This window comes from Gouania willdenowi, chromosome 19 (assembly GCF_900634775.1).
Source record: "Gouania willdenowi chromosome 19, fGouWil2.1, whole genome shotgun sequence".
Classification (NCBI taxonomy): domain Eukaryota; kingdom Metazoa; phylum Chordata; class Actinopteri; order Blenniiformes; family Gobiesocidae; genus Gouania; species Gouania willdenowi.
In genome coordinates this window covers 15156843-15177433 of record NC_041062.1, presented here as the reverse complement: position 1 = coordinate 15177433, position 20591 = coordinate 15156843, and the positions used below count along the sequence as shown (strand labels likewise).

At 41.3% G+C, this 20591-nt stretch overlaps 1 protein-coding gene across 2 annotated transcripts in view; it reads right to left on the bottom strand.

Annotated features, from left to right (window-relative positions):
- Positions 1 to 1197: 1197 nt before the first annotated feature.
- Positions 1198 to 20591, bottom strand: part of ep300a (EP300 lysine acetyltransferase a) — a 34785-nt gene continuing 15391 nt past the window's right edge. The window contains exons 12-31 of one of the 2 annotated variants that reach the window (XM_028476201.1): positions 20442 to 20527; positions 20064 to 20216; positions 18619 to 19095; positions 16248 to 16650; positions 16028 to 16146; positions 15862 to 15925; positions 15490 to 15665; positions 12316 to 12404; positions 11311 to 11391; positions 10893 to 10949; positions 10740 to 10817; positions 10567 to 10634; positions 9559 to 9709; positions 9304 to 9450; positions 9107 to 9220; positions 8858 to 9023; positions 7148 to 7315; positions 6871 to 7032; positions 6499 to 6780; positions 1198 to 5819 (exon numbers count right to left, since the gene is read on the bottom strand). In XM_028476201.1, coding sequence (XP_028332002.1) covers positions 2763 to 5819; positions 6499 to 6780; positions 6871 to 7032; positions 7148 to 7315; positions 8858 to 9023; positions 9107 to 9220; positions 9304 to 9450; positions 9559 to 9709; positions 10567 to 10634; positions 10740 to 10817; positions 10893 to 10949; positions 11311 to 11391; positions 12316 to 12404; positions 15490 to 15665; positions 15862 to 15925; positions 16028 to 16146; positions 16248 to 16650; positions 18619 to 19095; positions 20064 to 20216; positions 20442 to 20527 — 6098 coding nt within the window. In that variant the 3' untranslated portion in view covers positions 1198 to 2762. The remainder of the gene's footprint in view (positions 5820 to 6498; positions 6781 to 6870; positions 7033 to 7147; positions 7316 to 8857; positions 9024 to 9106; positions 9221 to 9303; positions 9451 to 9558; positions 9710 to 10566; positions 10635 to 10739; positions 10818 to 10892; positions 10950 to 11310; positions 11392 to 12315; positions 12405 to 15489; positions 15666 to 15861; positions 15926 to 16027; positions 16147 to 16247; positions 16651 to 18618; positions 19096 to 20063; positions 20217 to 20441; positions 20528 to 20591) is intronic. The other variant, XM_028476202.1, reaches the window with a different exon arrangement.

Here is a 20591-nt window from a genome sequence, read left to right as displayed (position 1 = left end):
TAAAAAAAATCAAAGTCATAATTATGACTTAATATTTTTATTATTATTATTTTACTTTATCTAGCTTCTTTTTTTTTTTTTTTACTGGTGGGATGTGTTTTTTTCTTTCTTTCTCTCCTTTACTGGCGGGAATGGGCTTCCATAATTTATTGATATCAAATTAATTTTATGTATTAATTTTTTCACTTATTTCCACTTTCATTTAATTTTCTAATTTCAGTTTTACATTATTTATTGATGCATTTATAATTATGTACCGGTATTCAATTTTACATTTATTTATTGATGTATTTTATTTATTGATGTTTTTGTATTTCAACTTGTGTTGATTTGTATTTAATTTTCGCATTTTTATATTAATTTTTGTTTTTACTTTTATTTTAAAATGTATTTATTGATGTATTCATTTTTACATGCATTTATTTATTTCAACTTATATTTATTTTTATTTAATTTTCACACTTTTTATATTCATTTTTGTTTGTACTTTTATTTATTTTCAATTTAGGCAGGCATCTCATAACAGCTGACTGGGAGGTAAATACCTTCCAACTGGAGTGATATTATAGTGATATAAAACCCAACAAGCTGATGTTGTTGCTGCAGAAGCTCAATCAACTCCACATGAATAAAGTCGTCTATCTAGATGTAAGGTGTGATCCAGCTCAGAATAAGCAGGTATGGAAAATTAACCAAAGCAACTTATTTAAATAGAAGAATCAACAAACATGGTCCCAATGGTACAAACATATTTATTGTACAATTAACTTATTGGCAAAAAAAAAACAATCAGACCACTAAAATAACTTAAAAAGAAACCATTGAAAATGGAGCAACAATTATTTTTGCTTTCTCTTAGCAAGCACCGAAATTGTTAACAAGAGGAAGAAAAGAAGAGTGGTCAAAGATTAAAGTTTGAATACTAAACAAATATTTAAATAGTTTCATTTCCAGTCTCTTTTTAAGAAGTGATAAAAACAAAACTATTTGTTCAGTTGCCATCAGTTTGTACAGTGATTCAGTATTTTTTTACAACTATATTCATGTACAAGGAACATTTCTTCAAAACAAATGGTTCGACATACTCCACGGCCTCCTCTGGGCGCAAACTGACTGTCTGCAGTGTCTTTTTGCATTATCATAACATCTTTAATACAAAACAAAACATGTTTTTTTTAATCTAATAATTCCTGTTGCTTCAAGTTTTATTTCCAAAAAATAAAATTAAATAATATATCTATATATAAAAGACAGTATTCCTGGTTTTCTTTTTTTCTTTTCTTTTTTTTTTTTTTATAAAATAAGTCTCGAGATATATTGCCACCTGGTTCTTAGGCCACGCCCCCTCCCTTCCCCTAAACCCCGAACGCTCAACCTTTGGAGGAAAAATAGTGAGCGTAATTATTGTCTTCAGTCCTCTGTTAAAAAGCTCATCTAAACTCTCAGATTTCACCTTATGAGATCATTCAGATGCGAGGTGTTGCATTGACCCTTGACCCCTCCCCCTCCCCTAGTCACACTTAAACAGGAAAAAGGCGCATTGGTGCTTGTGACCTACGACACCCTACACTGTACATATTTAAAAAAAAAAAATCTCAACACTGTACAGTAGCTCAGGAAACTTATTTTTCTACACATACAGCAAATATGTCATTAAGGGAAAACAAGCAGCAGAAAATAAAGGTCTCTGCTGATGTCTTTTTGGAGATATTTACAATTTGTTTTTACAGCATAAACATTACAAAAACAGGAAAAAACTGTAAAGGTCTGACGTTTCTTTATTTGTACAGTGCTAGCAGTAAATTTAATCTGATGAAATTGCGACAGTGGTAAAGATGAATTAGAAAAATGGGGGGGATCCAATGGAAGTCCAATAAAGAGGCAGGATTTTTCTGTGGAAAAACATGACAAGAATTTTGTCATTTTTTTCTCTTTTTTTTTCTCGTTCACAGTTTATAAAGCGGGTTGTGATCATCATATGTACACTTAAAACCTTTAGACAGATAACGCCAAACGGGTTTAAAACCCACAGCAGGCGGATCAGCGTTGGCAGTTTCCTTCCCTTGTACTGCAGGTGATGAGGTGTGCACTGTGCTGTAGAGATAAAGGCTTCTCTTTGATTGAAGCAACACTGGAGTCAGTACCACAGAAAACACTGTTACACCTGCCACTAAAACCAACAGGATATGCATCAAATTCAAACTGCATTCAAACACTTTCTCAGAGTAATAGGCGTCTATATAGTCACTGTAAAATGTACAACTCTCGACGGTTCTGTTATGAAAGAACAGACTCCGTTAAGAGAAGATATGCTGTGTGACGACGATAAGCAACATAAAATAGGAATAAAATAAAATTACTCTCTGCAAAGTAGATACAATCATGGCTGGGTGTTAAGGGCAAATCATAATAAAAAACAAAAAAAAGAAACGTCACTTAATATTTTAGCCTTTTCAAAAATCCTAAAAATATTCATAAAAAGGCAAAACTCCCCAAAATATTGTCTTTTATGAAGGAAGAAATATCTTCAACCGGAAACTCTGCCCTTCCACCTGTTTGTACACAATTGGCAAAAATATATAGATATATATATATATTAACAGCAATAACTTATCATTGTTTAATTTATCTATTCACGTCTAAGATTGATGTTGCATCTCCCACAGGAAGGAAGCCTCAGTTCAAATTTGTACATAAAAATATTTAAATAAAAATAAAAATTTCTTAGAAGCCCCAAACCAAAGTCCAGCCTGGAGCCGAGGCTACATCAGGTTATGGTTCATGTTCGTCCCCAGCTCCTGGTTGTTGTTGTTGCTGCTGCCATTATTATTCCCACCCAGTAAGTCCGACTGAGCCCCCGGACCCCCGTGCATCCCACTCAGCTGGGACATGATGGAGTTCTGGTCTGAGCCGAACTGGGAAGGATCCACAGAACTGCCCGCTTGCTGCTGGGATTGCGGGGGCTGCGGCGGTGCCATACTGGGGTGATGCTGACTAAGGTGACCCGGGTGAGGTGAGCCTGTCTGAGTCTGTGGGGAGATGCGATGGGGGGAGGGTTGAGGCTGGGAGGAGGGCTGCATGCGGGGGGACGGACTGGAGTGCGGAGGCTGGGATTGTGGTCGTGGTGAGGGCTGAGGAGACCTGACCTGACTGCTGAGAGATCCTGCTTGACTCAGTCCTCCCTGTCCCTGGAGGTGGGGGGACTGGGCCATCTGCTGCTGGGGGCTCATGGGGCTGCTGTGCTGGGCTGGAGAGGCCCCGCCAAGATGTTGCTGCTGCTGCTGCCGCAGCCTCTGGTGGATGTTTTGATGCAGCATGCTTTGAGTTGTTTGTGAGATGGGCGGCCCACCTCCTCCTCCTCCTTGAGGTTGTTGTCCTGTTCCACCTTGACCAGGTTGAAGTGAAGGCCCCCCCACACTGGAACCTACATCTTGTCCTTGAAGACCTGCCATTGGATTCTGTTGCTGTTGCTGCATTTGCATCTGATGCTGAAGCCTCTGCTGAAGCGCTGCAGCTACTTGTGACATGGAGTTGGAGTAGCCCTGCTGCTGGCCCAGTGGTCCGGGTCCACCTGTGGAGCCTTGCTGTTGTTGTGGAGACACCCCAACACCTCCAGACCCCGGCTGGGCCTGAGAGGAGGGGGCCATCCCAGCCTGTCCCTGCTGCATGAAGGTTTGCTGCTGGAACTGTCCATGATTGCTCAACTGTTGTTGTTGCTGTTGTTGCTGTAGGTGTCTTCTCATCAACAGCTCTTTGAATTGTGGACTCATGTTGGCCATGTTGTTTTGTTGCCCTGCTTGCATTGCCCCCTGTTGTTGTTGTTGTTGTTGCTGTTGTAATGCAGCCATTTGCTGTTGCTGTAGATTGCCAGGCATCATGGGACGTTGCTGTTGTTGCTGTTGTTGCTGTTGTAACTGCTGAAGCTGAGCCATGTTGGCCATGTTGCCTCCACCTGCTCGACTCTGAGCTAAAGTCATCCCAGGCTGAGCTGATGGGTTAATATTAACCTGCTGTTGTCCCTCCATGCTTGTTAGTTGGTTTGCTCCAGTGACTCCAACACCAGGAAGCCCTCCAGCAGCTCCAGGAAACCTCACACCTCCAGGGCCTCCTTGTGGGGGACCCCCTGGAGCTCCAGGCCCCCCCTGCCCACCCTGATATCTTGCTGCTCTTTGCCGTATAAAAGCAGCCATGAGGGTGGGGTTGGAGCGGAGGATCTTGAGGACTTGCTGTTGCTGTAAAGGTGAGCTCGGGGACCGAAGCGTCCGCAGCAGCTCCTGCAGAGCAGCCTGAGGTAAGTTTGCAGATCCTGCTGCAGCTGCTAATGCTGCAGGGGTCCCAGCAGCTCCACCTGCCATGCCTGCAACCTGCATCAGCCCTCTGCTACCAGGCCTAGGCTGCTGCTGGGGATTCATCATCTGTTGCTGCTGCTGTTGGGGGACCCCTGGCTGTTGCTGTGGAGCCATGTGACCCATCATGCCTTGCCTCTGTTGTGGGTTTAGGGCTGGTCCTCCTGCCCCCCACTGAGGGTTGGGTGCCTGTAGCTGAGCACCACCTGCCTGCTGGACCTGCTGCAGCTGCTGTTGAACCTGAGGCGGTAACTGCGACTGGGGTCCACCCTGCTGCATACCACCAAGCATTCCCTGTTGTTGAGGGTCCAACATAGTTCTTCCAACGACTCCCTGAGCCTGGGGGGGCATGGCTTGTGCTCCAATGTGAGGCATTCCCATCTGGGCCTGGTTGTTCTGATGGTGAGGGTGTGGGGGCATCATGCCCCTGATCTGTGCTTGAGCCTGAGCCATTTGCCGTTGGGTCTCTGCCAGACGCTGGATTTTCAAAGCCGTCTCCACAGCAGCCAGAGGGGGGCCCTGCTGCTGGCCTTGCACGGGCATGGCCCCCTGGCCCTGGTTGGGCTGTTGTTGCTGTTGGGGTGGAGTGGCCGGGCCCAGTCCAGGTTTTCCCAGGGACTGGTGGAGAGGAGAAGCTCCGGGTGGTCTGGGATTATAAGGGGGCAACCCACCAGGATGTTGCTGCTGCTGCTGGACGTTTGGAGGCTGTTGTTGAAGCTGAGACACCATCTGGTGCTGAGGAGAACTCATCATCCCGCCTCCACCCACTGACTGGAACTGGTGCATATGGTGCTGAGGAGGAAGAGTCCCTCCAGGTGGCTGGCCTTGCTGTTGCTGGCCTGGATTCCCCATTCCCACCATTCCACCCATTCCGACACCTTGCTGCTGAGAGAGTGCAGACATGTTCCCCTGTGTGGGCGTCTGGGGGGTAGAGGGCTGTGTGCCAGCTGACGTCAGCGAACCAGGACCAGCTCCGTTGTTGGCTACTGGCGAAGGTAGACCAGCACCTCCAGGTTGGCCTTCTCTCTGCATGCTGGCCATTCTCCGTCTGAGCATCTGGGCCTGCTGCAGTCGGTGCTGCAGCTGCTGCTGGCGGAGCTTGTGCTTGATGTTCAGACAGAAAGGTACAGGACATTTGTTCTCCTGACAGTGCTTGGCGTGGTAGCAGCACAACGCAATCAGCTGCTTGCAGATCGGACAGCCGCCGTTCGTCTTTCTTTTGCATCCTTTTGTGTGCTGGACCACACGTTTCATCTTCTGACAGGACGGCAATGAGCAGTTAGCGTTGCGACACTGACAGGCGTGGACGAGGGACTGGATGCAGCGCTGGATGCTGAGTCGACGGGAGTCTCCAGGGCTTTGAGTGGTGGCTGCGGCCTGGTTGCTGCTTTCATCATCCAAGCCCAGGCCTAACTTCTCCATCTTGTGCTCGTGGCCCTTAGTGTTGTAACAAGTGATGCACAGATCATAATCCTGGAAGAAAAACATCAAAATCATTAATGGCAATGATTTCCACCATCATTCTAAATCGAGATGTAGGGCTGGGCGATATGGCCTAAAAAAAAAAATCCCAGGTTTTCTCACAAAACTTTTTTACCCAATTATTTAAAGAAAACAAAAATAACAAATGACAAAGATGTTTCAAAACAAGTTTTGATTGTATTTTATCAAACTTAACCCCTATTTACCTCCTGGAATTAAAGTGCCAGCTGTTATTTTGTTAAAAATATTATAATAATTTGTAGTTTGAAAGGAGACGATTGTTAACGTTCACATTTACAGCTACACCATTTCAAACACATTAACAAATCATTCATTCATTAATTTCATAAAATACTCCTGTAAACAAAAGTAATTGCACATTGTATGCAAATAAATATGAAATAAACTCTCAACACAGAGATTGATAAAGAGAAAACTTAAGACTTTTGTTAAACTTTGTTTTGAAAGATAAATAGTGCCACTTGCATTCCTGAATAAATGAACAAGCATCACATTTTAGTTGATGTGCAGAATATGAGGTAAAATTTTTAAAATCGTTTGTAACAAAAAAAACTTTAATTAATCTAAAAAAAATTGATAAATCGCCCAGGCCTATCGAGATTATTAAAAACAAAAGCTCAAAGGGAATGGGCTCTAATTTCCAACCCACCTCACAAACAGTGCAGTGGAAGCGAGTCTCCACATGGTGCTTGCACTCATTGCAAGTGTAAACAAAGCGATCTTGGCTTTGGTTATGCAGCTCCACCAACATGCACATAGAACTCCACATGGATCTCCTCAGTGAGCTGAACTCAAGGTGTTTGTCCCGAGCGATCGTCAGAAAGGCGTCACGGCCGTCCATGAGATCGCAGGCCATCAGGGAATCTCCATCTGAAATGGGGGGCAGGGCGTTTGCCATGGGGGCTGCTATGAGCCTGATCACAAAGAAAACCTTGGGAGAAAAACAGAATTAATGATTAATTTTTCTAATGGAAACACATGGTATGGCTATTAACAGGCAATAATTGAAGATGATTCAAACCTCTTTGTGCTTTTCCATTGTGGCGTAAAGTTTCTGGGAGAGGTCATTGGAGACGTTGGGCATCCCAGGCTTCTTCTTATTGGCTCGACTCAGGCTGCTCTTGTTCTTACTCGTCTTCTTGTTGTTCTTCTTCTTTGCATTTTTGCTGTCGCCTTTTGAATCCTAAAAACCAACGACAAGACTTCATCACCAAATGTAGAGGAACATCCCTGTGCTATATTAGGGGTAACTTTACTCTGCAGACCCATTGCTCTATTAAAAAAAGTGTTGTTCTTACATCAATGCTCTCATTGGAAGTGCTATTCTCCTCCCTTTTTCTCTCCTCCTCCTCCTGCTCCAACTCTTTGATGCTCTCCTCCAGAACATTGGGCCAGAAGTCACCTTCAAAGTAAGGCAGCTCCTTGGCGCTGGTTAGCCGATCCTCTGTGGCCTGCTTGAAGATGTCCTTTAGGAAAACAAGTCATTAAATGAAAATAAATTCCTTGGACTGATAATCACTGACAAAATTTGCTGGAAACCTCACATTCAACATATCAAATTGTCTCGCAGCAGCTCAGTCCTGGCTAAAGCAAAACCATGTTCTCAATCAGAAATTACTCAACATTCTGTATAATTCACTCATTCTGCCTTATTTAAATTACTGCACAGAGGCATGGAGAAGCACCTACAAAACCTCACTTAAACCGCTTTTTATTTTGTAGAAAGCAATCAGAATGGTTCATAATGTACACTTTTTCTTTATTAAATCCAAAATGTTTTAACTTGGTAGAGCATAAAACAGCACAAGTGTTACATAAAGCATGGAATTATCTGTTGTCAAAAAATATTCAGGAAATTCTACATGAAAGAGAGGGAGGATATAATTTCAGCGGGAAATTCAATCTAAAGCCGGATTTAAGGTTCTGCGTAAAATCCCCCCAACGTAGACGCACGTAGGCGTAGACCCCCTCCCCAGTAACCTTCTGTGTGCCTCCCAAAAATCCTGACAGTGCTGCCAGAGGAGCAGACATGACGTTATGTTTAAAGCGATCTTTACAGTGCTGTCCCGCTCCAACTCCCCGCTTCCTGGGGCTGTGGACACGGTTACTCGCTGCTCTCTCTCCGCTCTACGGCAGGGTCGGGGTCCCCTCACCCCCGGTGTGACTGTTGACCACATCAGTCGACAGCCCGCTCGATAAACTTTTATACTTTGTTTACAAGTTACCTATGTTTATATTGAAAAATAAAGTGTGTCCAACAAAACACACATGGTTAGGTACAGCAGGTCAGTAATAACCCAGAAATAAATTAAATTTTAAGATGCTTAAAAAACATAAAACATATTTTTCTGTGACCAGAAGATAAACAAGGACAAACAGCCACAACCCCCTAGCGGCAGGGCGTCCAATTGCATAGCGAGGCGTTCCCTCCACGCAAAAAAAAAAAAAAGGGGCCAACCTCTGCGTCACGTTGACGGCATGCCCCTGGCGTAAGTCCTGACGCTGAACCTTAAACCAGGCTTAGGGAATCACAGTGTTCGTACAACAATGAAAAGTTTCTGTATTACCATCTGTGGAGTTAAACTACGGAACAGTCTGAGTACTGAATTTAAAATAATCTCGAGCATAATTCTGTTTAAAAAGAAGCATAAAGAAATAATTCTTCAGAGGTATGCTGATAATTAATTACTACAAGGGACTCACTTTAAAGTAAAAAGTTGCAGGGTATGGTACATTATTTATAAAGGAGGTATGGATAGTGTAGAAAAAACTGAACAATTATTGCATCATGTATTATATTGCATTGATTGAAAACTATAATGTGACTAAACAAAGTGTAATTAAATTGAGATTTTGTTGACGTTTAACTTAAAAAATCTAGAAAAATTTAGAGGGGTAGCATTTGAAAAGTTTATAAGTAAATTAATCTAAATCAAATATTTATTGAATTCCTGTTTACTGGCACTGTTCGTACACTGACATTGTTGTAACGTATAACGCATGTCTACCTTGTAGTCATGCACGATCCGCTCAGCCACAGCTTTGTCCAGCATCTTCTTGTACCATTCTTGAAGACGTTTGGGCTTTGGGATCTTCTGATCAGCTGGGTGACAGTGGAAGATATAGTCGTCCCCCTCACTGGGTGGGCAGGCCCAGATGTGGCCAGTGGTGTACCTACGAAAATCACACAAATGACCAAAAGCAATGAAAATCTATGCTTTTAGAGCAAAAATGGAAATATTGCAAAAGTTGCTCACCCCAACTTCTTGACGTACTCCAAGTAGCCAATAAGGATTTCATGGTAAACTGCTGTTCGGAGAGCACGTGGGCGAAAGAAGTGAACGCTGTCCAGGTAGGAGATGTAAACTCGTCTAAATGAATGAAAAAGAAAGTGTTAATACTTCGATGCTTTAAAAAGTTGACTTTAAAGTTTTTTTTTAGGTGATGTGTTTACCTCTGGTTGGGCTGTGGACAGTCAGAGCCGTACTCCTGAACATGCATTCCAAAGAAACACACATCAACGCCATCAATGTCCTCAAACGCAAAAAGGGCTTTGGTTCTGTATGGGAAAGACTCCGACATCTCGCCACTGTCCACGAATCTAAAGACAAAAAATAGAGGACACTTTAACATTGGTAACTTGTTTTCATAAGTCAATCTATAAATCAGAGTCAAAATGTTCGAAACAAATGTAGGATTCCCATTTTACCTGGATTTCATTCCCGGTTTCACCTCCACCACTTTGTCAGAGACGTGAACAACCCGAATGCAGACTTCACCAGCCTCCTGGTTGCCCTGACGCTTCAAGAAGTCGTTCACTCTCGTCTCCAGAAAGTAACCGAGCTTCGTCTGTGGCAACCCTGTGTGTAAGAAATACAACAACTGTAAGAAAATGAGTCACTTACAGCTCCAAACAGGGTTGGGGTCAATTACATTTTTCAGTGACAAATATGTTTTCAATCACAATTAAATTATGACTACAGTTACCAGCATATTTTCCAATTACAATAATTTTATATCCTTAGAAAGTCAATAACAATTAGTCACAATTACTGAGCCTGAATAAAAGAACTTAATAAAAGTTAACCTTCCTTTGTGTTAGCATCTCTTATAATAACGGGTCCTAAATCAGATGTAAAATACACTAAAAACAAATATTCATCATCTAATTTATTGACTATCTATTGGTTACCTTGTTAGGCTTCATAATCAATGAAAATATAGGTTTTAATATTTTAAGTGTGGACATCTCAGCCTTTTTTGTGTCAGTATAACCCTCGATTTAATTTTTATTTATTTTCTTAAATGGTAAAATGGGGGAAAACTTGATATGAGACACATTTTAATAATTGTTAATTTCATATGTGCACAGAACTGTAACATGGTTCACCAGTTTTGCATTTAATTATGACTGACAATTTTTATAAAATTTTCATGGCAATTACAATTGCAAAGTCAATTATCTGAACTCAATTACAATTGAATAGCGATTACGACAGCAATTACGTGATTACAACTATAAGTGACCCCAACTCTGGCTCCAAAGCACTGTCAGTGGGAGAGCGTTGGATACAGGAAGCAAACATGTGTGAGCTGCATCTGTGGTGAAAGCTTTGGCAAACAAAACTTGACTTATGAAAACATAAAAGCGTAAAAGTCAGTGTGACTTTAATGAAAGACATTAAGTCTTGGTGAAGCTCAGTGTTAGGATACTCACTTTTGGCACAATACTTGTTCTCTTTCCTCGTCTTATTCGACTTCTTCAAGCAGCCATCGCATACAAACCTGACGTAAACAAGAGGGAAAATCTCTGTAACTTTGATGACCTTTGAAAGCTGTAACAATTACCAACAGAAACGTTAACAACTGAAACATCTAAACTCTACTCACCCTGAAGGCCAGATCGTATCATGATGTAAGACACATATCTGATGCATCCTGCGCCCACAGTCCAAACATTCAACAAGCCTTCAATAAAGAAAAGAAGACCCACGTTTAACAAAATAAATCAAATAAATTAAAATTTATGATTGGAGGACTTACAGTTCAGGGTCCAACATGTCGTTCTTTTTCTTCTCAAACTGTTCCTTGTTGATTGAGCTAAAATCAAAACAGTACGTTACCACAAACCAAAGCTGTACCCATTGAGTCTGTGTGAATGTATATGTATGTGTGATTGAAAAACTTTTATACGAATGTTGTATTAATGTATTTTAGTATTGTAAATTGTGTAGAAAGGCCCATGTGGAGGTATGTATGTGATACCAAGAAAAAAATGTCAAATACAAAAAACATGTACAAAGAAAGGCACCGTAAGACTTGTAAACAATGCAGTAAGAATTAATTTGTGAATATCTTATCTTTGCTAAACAATAACATTGTCTCTAATGCATAAGAAAAAAAGTCAATGAAATAAATAATAGTGTTAGTTTTGAAGAAAATAAGAATTCATCCAACGTACGTTTGAGGCTGGGTGGGATCATCTCCCAGGGAAACCGTCTCCCCCTGGATCTCATTGAAGCACTTCTCGCAGAAGTGGTACCTGTCAGCAATAAGCCCAAATTTTGGTGAACTACACCGTTCCCCACAGCAGTCAATCACAGACAGCACAGGGAGGGCAGTCACCAAACGATACAGGACATGGGCAAGGCAGGGGGGCCACAAGCAGTAGTGCAGGAAGGAGCACAGGACACAGCAGGAAGTCATCGTCACGACAGCCGACCATGATTTGAGGGAATTAGGAGGAGGTGGGTGGGAATGGGGGGGGGGGCATGGTGTCAAGGCAAAAAGCAAGCCGATGTGGAAGTCAGAGGTATTGGGAGGGGAGGACAGACAAAGACGATCCACAGGGGAACAGGAATACATACGAGACAACACACAGCAGAGAGCCGAGGCAAAGCACAGATTAGCATTTTGGATGTGAGGATGAGCATTAGCAACAAACACTGGCGCAGCTAAGAGAGCTGCATTGTGGAGCAGAAAGAATGTAAACACTCAACAAACATGAACAAGTGAGCACGGGTGATGGCTCAGATGTTCATTTAAGCAGATCATTTTAAAGTCAGTCCAGGGAGCCTCAAATAAGTGATATATTTATTTATGTATTTATTTTTATAAAGGCAAAACCTTTTATTGCGAAAAAGACGAAGCATTGTAGCATTTTCAGTGATTCAGAATCAGCTGCGGTTTCCCTGATTGTGAGAATGTGGAAAGAGGATTGACTGTTAAAATGTCTGTTAGGCATCACATGTACATATAAAAAAGAAGCGATACAAAGCAATGGTAAGTACCTAAACACATCATCTCGTACAACATTTATACAAATATATTTGTGAGGTCATTTTAAAGCCAGTAATTAATCTACAGTATATGCTCAGATTAGATTTATTATCATTCTAGCCATGTGAACATGAAACAAATGGTCCAGAGAGTTAATGAACACAGAGCTGTGTAAATAACACTATACCTGTTCTGGTAGCTGAAGTAGGCGGCGTCTCGGGGAATCGTGCACAGCTGTTTCCCATAGCAGCACAGTGTCTGAGGAGAAAACTCCAGCTGGTGCACAGAGAAGCAAAGAGAAGAAAAAATGTCATGAATCTGTTCAAATTTAAAGGGGCACTATTATGAAAAAAATCTCTTTATAAAGGTTTTGCTACAGTGATATACATTCCTTTAGCCTCATTCAGAGGGTCAAAGTTAAAAAAGTTCTGTTTCCTCCTTCCCTTGTTATTCCACATTTTGTAAAAAGTCAGCTCCAAATGGGCGAGTTGGATTTTTCTGGGGTTGTGACGTCACAACGCGGAAACTCCTCCTCCTGACAACCCTATATAAGAATGTTAGTTCCTCCCTCTCAAACTACCGTACAGGTGAAACAAACACTGCGTTGTAATATAGAATACACATTATAATTAATTGGCATATATGTAAAGCTACATACATGAAATGTGTTCTAAGCATTTAGCCCCTACCTGAGGAGCAGTGGGCAGCCACGGTGTAGTGCCAGGGAGCAGTTCCATTTTTAGTATCCGTTATAGTGCCTTGTATTGCCCTTCACTTCATCTGACGCATTTGTGACACAATGCAATGCAGCGGTTGAACAAAACAAATGACTATCATCTTAAATGCACTATTCATGTAGTTAATAGAGATGAGGAGAAGAAAGTGACATAGCAGCTCAACACTCCGGTAAGTGTTTGAAACAGATGACAGACTCCACTGCTGATGTGATAAACACACCCTGAAGCAGTGCTGAGACGGACTCACAATCACAATAGCCGCTTAAATAGCCATGTGTTTTACTGTAATGTGCAGTTTTTTTTTTTTTTACAATAGTATGTGGATAGCAAAAGAAAATCGCTGTGGTGATCATTGATCACCCTCTCTGAGTGAAGCATGAAGTCTGCATCTATAGACACGCCCATTCATTCATATGCATGAAGGCTCTAACACCGCCTGTTTTTAGAAGAGTCATTAGTTAAAGTAACTATTCAGAGGACTAAAACTCCAGAAAACAGGCGAGTTTGGGAAAATAAACCTCGAACAAATGGAGATGGGTGAAAAATAGCATAAAGCAAAAAGTTTAAAAACTGACTGGTCTGAGTAAACAACACAAACAATTCTTTCTAAATAAACTCTTCATTTTCAAATCAGAGAGTAAAGCATTAACATTTATCAAAATTATGGTTAACACCAGGAAGGTGCAATTTTAAAAAGATAGATGAGTGAGTTAAATCAAAAGTGAAATTCACTGCTCAATAATTAGCCAGTCTCACACCTGTGAACACACTCATTTATATTAATTTAAACAAAGACAAAACAAAAAAGCTATTTGTGGAGTGAGTGGGAGGCAAAGGAAATAGACACATCTCAAGTTTGTGAACTGTAGTTTTAAGGTGGATTAAATGCACTGAAGGTGCTGTTGAAAACATGTAGCAGGAGATTATATATTTATATAAAAAGAACCATGTATGCCATAAAAGTTGTGAACCCAAAGTAGAAAGTCAGTCTTGTCAAGTTATGACAACTAAAATATTTCCATACATTTAAAAGTCGACTCCTCAGCCTGATGTTTTAGTAACGGCTAAATAGTTAAGTCATTTTTAAAAAGCAAAACAAAAATAGCTGCATCTGAAAAAAGCTGGAACATGAGATGATGGTGGTATGCCTAAGGTCAAATATAGCTCTGCTCTAGGCTTTACACGATCAGGATTTTTGGGCCGATCATAGATCAGTGAGTTTTAAAAAAAACGATCACGATCACCTATCCGATCATATGAATTCAGATTTTTTTTTTAGGTACCGACCAAATTCCTTTGGCACTACCTGATACAGGTTCACGGAAAATCAAACAGTACCATGTTTCTGGACCTAAACGCAGCCTTGTGACTGTGACGGAGTGGAAGAATGCCCTAGTCGCTCGACCACATGCGGAGTGAGGGAGCGCATGTGAACGAAGCAGTTTGATTGTATGCCATTTTTGGTGATTGGGAAAATAAACGTTGCAGCTGTTGAATTAAACCAGAGTCCCATGATTGCTGTGAAGCAGCGACAAGAGAGTTGGAGATGAAGCTGCAGAGGCAGACCACTCTGGAACTAGTGAAGCCTCCATTAGCATTAGGAGCAAAGACATATTTACTGACTGTGGCATCGCAAAACCTGCTGTTGCTTATAGTTCATACTCATAGGTGCACATCGGAGGTGGCTCGCACACACACGCACACGCTTCTGTGTCCACCAGCTGAAATGAACAGAAGTCTCTGGTATGAAAGCAAAAGTAAACGGGAGAATAAACAAAACAAGCGTGCACACACAGAAGAAGTCATGCGCTCAGCCGCTCCGCTCCAACTGAGACATTTTCGCCGTTCGCTCCTAGGTTTTCACCTTTGTGCACAAATGCGAGTGAAAAAAAGCCGTGTCACGTAAAGCAAACATTGCATTAACAGCGGGCTGACTATTTACCCTCACTCAAATTAGGTTCATATCGATAAGGCTAATCAATCCTTTGAGCAGAATCACTGTGTGCAACTCACGCAAAGACTCATTCACATCCAAGCATTAAAGGTAACCATATTAAAGTAAACTTCTCCAAAAATCAAATGTTTGTGAGCTTCTGTCATATAGCTTATGTGCTGAGTTCCTTCTGTGACATCACTAGGATTTCATTTCAGCAAAACGTTTACCAAAGACAGGCAGAAGTAGATATGATTTTTTTTTTTTTAGAATATAGATGGTTGTAAAATATAAGATGTCAAAAATTTAGTCAAGTACACTTTAATATTCATGTAATTTCGTTTGGCAGATACTGCAATGTGACGTTAACTAGTAAATTACAACCACACCTTTCATTACAGCTATAGACATTGGGCTTTTTCTTTCTTTTTACACTGCAATTTTATTTGAATCTATCTCCATAAGTCATCATTTTACAAAGTATCTGTTTTTGATGATATCCATCTTCTTAAAGCTAAAATAATTTAGTTTTCCAAAAGTAGGAGTTGCTTCTCCTTGAGTTCCACACAACATCCCTTCACAATGCACTCAGTGAGGCCCTTTTTTTAATCAAAAATGTAATTGCAATTTGTAAATGTTCCTTAGTTGTCATTTTTAATTAAATTGTGTCATTTTAGGAGCTTTGTCTTACCTTCCTCCCACAGCAGTAGCCGAGGCTATGCATCACAGGGTCAATCTCCTGCTCAAACACCTCAGCCAGCTTGGAGCAGTACTTATAGACTCGAGATGTTTTGCGATTGTACAGCCAGGCGTTGTTGAACATTAGCCATATGTCGTCCACATACTGCCAAGGATCCTGATATTGACCTATTGTGAGAAAATACACTCCATAAGGATGTGATGATGACACTGTAGCAAAAACACAAAAACAACTAAAAGTGTCAGGCTTTATGGAAGCCTGACACTTTTAAAAATCTGTTGGTATTCAAACAAATGCTAAAAAAAAATATTAAACCAAGGCCAGGAATATTAATTACACAATAAATGAGTTGTAAGCAAGTACCTGTGTCGAGTTTTCGCTTGATTGTTGACAAATCCATGGGATTCTTCACAATGTCAAAATAATCCTGCAAAAATCACAAAGTGTCAAAACTTGATGATTTTCATATAGTTATTAATTATGGTAAAAAGGAGTAAATGCAGGTTTAAGACTTGCGCAGAATACGTACAGGTATGCCGAGCAGTTGAGGGTCAACAGGCATTCTGAAAGGCAGAGACTCGGGGTCTTGTCTGTAAAGAGACTCCAGTGTTGGCATCAGGGCCTGACGAAGCTCCTCTGGTTTGAAGACTGAGAGGATAAAAATAACAAAGTTTAATATGAATCATTAAATGTAGCTATGAAAAAAATGAATAAAGCAGGACAGCTGTAAACATTCATGTGGGACTTACTCTTCTTTTTTGCTTGTGCCTGCTGCGCCGCCGTCTCTGAACTCTCCTCTTCCTCTTTCACCTCCTTCTTCACTTCCGGTTTCCTGTCTTCTGACTTTACACTCACTGTCGGCGCTGATGTGTCCATAGGAACTCCTTTCCCTCCATCTCCTGAGCATTCTTCTTTGATCATTTCTGATTTCACAGGCTTCTCTTCTGCTTTGAGGTTACTGAGCTTCCCTCCTTTGGAGCCGCTGCCTGAGTCACTCTCCTCTTCCTCTTCCTGCTGCTTGACCTCCACTTTAATGTCAGCATTGGCGGTGGAGGCGTTTGACTGTGGCTGATGAGATGAAGTGTCCAGGCTGCTCACAGAGGCCGGTGTCAGGGCCTGGCTGTCTGCTGGGAACGAACCCTTTTGGGACAACTGTAAAAAATAAATAAACAAGCAGACAACGACAATGCTGAGTGGCTCATTAGGTTAATTATCGGACAAACAAAAAACAATCAACATCAGCAGCTAAGTGGCAAGGAGCAACAGGATTTGCATGTTTCCAAATTTGTTTGAAATTGATGTCAAAATATTAAACTAATTTACTTAAATTGAAAATGTGCAGCTGCAAAATAGGTAAACATTAATCCATACACAGATTCTCTGAAAAGCAAAACTGTTCTGCAACAAAGTTTCAAAGCAGTCAGAAAAAAATCTCTGAACAATAAAACAGTATGTTTCAAGACGACTTTCTCTTATGCTACGTTCACACTGAATGCTTCTTCTGCGTTCCGCAGGTTTTGTTGGATCAAAAAAATTTCCCCATTCGCTTCATATGTGCGTTTGAAGCGAGGCACCGCCCACCAGAGACACATCCAACTTGGTGAGTTTCACGGCCTGCTGAAGCGAGAAGCTGTGCTCCTTTTTCTAAACTACCAGTGAAAAAAGCCGGTGTGATTAGCGGCTAATGCTATCCTAGCTCAGTGCTACAGAGAGAACTTTTACCTGCTACTACCACCTCCTCGCTGATTTTCCTCCACGCCAAATCCTTCCTAGTCCGGTCCCGGTTATAAAGGCCATGTCATACAGCTCCAGGTGGTCACACACAGCTTCTACTCCATGGTTGAATGGGTGAACAGACCAGTGTCCGTGTTGACAGCCTAACGTCATCGTTAAGACTCTGATTGGCTTTCGTCATGCGCAACAGTTGCAAGAGTGCAATATTTTCAACTCTTGCGAATGTGTAGATATGCGTAAAATCAGGAGCGCGCTCGCACGGCCAACGCTCTTGATGTGCGGATCGGACCACACAGCCGCCCAGGAAAGATTTTGCATCTGTACCGAGTCTATCCATTGACTTTGTATGTAATCTGGACGTACGGACATTTTGTGATGCATTCGATGTGAACACAGCATTAAAGGTTAAAGACTAAAACTATGAGGCTTCTCACATTAAAAGTGGCTATGTTTCAAACACTGATGGCTCAAATTGTAAAAGTAACAATCATCAGCAATCTGTGGAGAAAAAAGTCCTAAATCCGGATCCTAAAATTAATCAGTTAATGGCTTTTTTCAACTTGGTCAAGCACTCTTTATGAATCAAACTGCAGCTGAACACTAGCATTGTGTCTGCATTCTACAGAAGACCCTGCCTGCAATGTAAAACACCTTCTTCCAATGAGCCAAGTCTGTGGACGATAACTCATGGGAAATTTATGTCACACAAACAAGGGACAAAAATCCACCTTGTAATATTCAGTCAGACCCTGAGAGAAAGCGTCCTGCAAATGTCCTGCAAATGTCCTGCAAAGGAGGTTAATCGCCTAACACGATGCTAATTCCGGCATTATGGAGTCCAAATAACCTTCCCCAAAAAAGAAAATGAATTCACAGGAGATATACGCCGCTTCTAAAAGGACATCCACAGCAACAAGTCAAAGTCTTACTAGGTCAGAACCAGTTGCTGGATTTGGATTAGTGCTGACTTGTAATCAAGCTCTGGAATTATAATAAAGGAGTTTCTTTCTGTCCACACAAGGATAGTTTTTTGCCAAAATCTTGTATGACAGGAGAGGCGAACCACTGCGCTCATGTCTTTCCACATACAGTAGTTGTTTACCAAATAATAAGCTACTCACTTATTGCAGCTGAAAACACAATCACCCATGCAGTAATTATCCAATGGGAGGCTCTTTATTATTTGCTTAGTTGTTTTTTTGTGGAAATCCAGTGAATATGAGTTAGATTAAAATATTTCTTTTTAAAGTTTCAAACATTTTCAATAAAAAAAAAAATCATTTTAATCTGTTAAGTGACAATACTCGTGATTTTGTTATGTCAGACAGGAAATAATCACTTTCCTGATGTTGGTGTAAATGTAAAAAAAAAAAGAATCCCACTAACCGGAGTGCGTGGCAGCTGACCACCATGTGGTGTCGAGCTGGCTGTTAGTCCAGGGTGGGATGGAGTAGTCGAACCAGCTTGTCCAATGCTTTGATGTTGGAGGGACTTGTTCGATCCCGGGCCCTGACCAAGCTGATTATGCTGTGGTGCTGGAGGCGGTGCCAGCTGTGGTGCACTGGGGGTGTGTGGCTGTGGCGTCTGGGATCCAGGTATTCTGGGGGGTGTTTGGTGAGGTGTTGGAGATCGACTGTGAGCGGGAGAGGGAGAGTTGCCACGCATTGCTCCCAGATGAGGGAGAGAGTTTGGTTGCTGATTGGTGTTGGATGGGGTCACTGATCGAGTTGGAGCTCCAACTGAGTTAGGACCTCCACTGCCTACACTCTGGGGACCCATTGGTCCAACTGTAACTCCACTAGTAGGTCCCTGCTGCGCTAGAGGACTAGCAGCAGATAGCGAGGGAGGAGTGGCCATCTGTGTCTATGGATAGGAGACAAGTAGAAAGGAATTATTTTAAAGGGATCGATACACAGGAGCAATATAAAGACTAAGCAATTTTGGCATGTGGGTAAACCTATTATTTTATATTCCTTTGGAGTTTGAATTATAAATAGATACTTTTGTTTATTTGTTTTTGATGCAGTGTTGATATCCCACCTGATTTTTGAGTTTCATTTAATTTATGTTTTTGTAGTGCTTCTCTTGACATTATCGTTCTATTCATTAGTACGGACAACACAAGGATTTGTGTTGGAGCCTCTACTACTGATGTGTCTGAAGTTCTTATTGTGATCTTCTGCTGCGCATCAGAACAGCCACAGCCAGCTACGGTATCTACATAAGAGATGCAGCGAAGATCGTCCTCCACGACACCAGTGAGTAAGAGAGAGTATAGAAAACAAAGCTCAATATATTTTCTGCAAATGGTAATATACAGCATAAATCTCAATATTTGGCTACAAGGTGTGTTTCAGGGCAGGTCTTGTGTTTTAAAGTACACCCAAAAACCACTTTTTTTTCTGCTGAATACTAATATGATTAGGTATGAAGTGATAATAGTTTATTGAGTCAAGCATTTAATTTAGCGTTTTAGGTTTTAAAATGTTAGAGTGGCATTCGTGTGAAAAACAGACAGGGAAGAAACCAAAAAAAAATCAGATATTTTAACACTAAATTTTAGCTTTAAAATAAAGCTTTATTGATGTAAACAGCACTGTCTTTTTCTATGTAATACACAAATTTCAATACTTCTTAAATCTTGATTAGTATCACTCAGCTCTAGGTGGTTATATAATGTTTATTTTATTTATTTTACACTGTGAATAAACCTCCAATATTATTACATTGTATAATCTCGAGGAAGCATTTTTTTTAGCAAACATTATTGATTCCAATAAAAAACATTTTTGTTAGCAAGAAGCAGACCATCTCCAGTGAGTCTTCCTCACCTGTCCCATGCCTCCCTGTGGCCCAGGCTGCTGCACCATCCCAGGCTGACCTCCTACAGCTGGTCCTGAACCAGGAAATGCTCCCTGGGACAGGTATTGGTTCTGCATCTGATTGGTGTTGGGTTGCCCCACTCTAGGCCCCACCATTCCCATCTAATGACAAAAAAAAAAAAAACACATTTAACATTTTAAGTTGACCTGTACAATAACATCTCTTGAAGCAATTATAAAGCGAGCTACAATCGTGATGGGCTATCGCTCAACTGACACTGAATCTCCAAAGGTTGTTTTTTCTTAACCCTTTACTATGGGCTGTTTTGACATTATTCATCATTAGTAGCAACCTTGACTGTTGAGAGTCAGGCAATGTGTACTGACCTGATTGCTAGATGGTCCCATAGGAAGAGGAGGAGTCGATCTCTGACCCATTGGCTGCATACTGATCTGATTGAACTGATTAATTCCTGAAGAAAAAAGTACTCAGTTACAAAAGTATACTATGACACATATGCACATAATCTTTCCTCT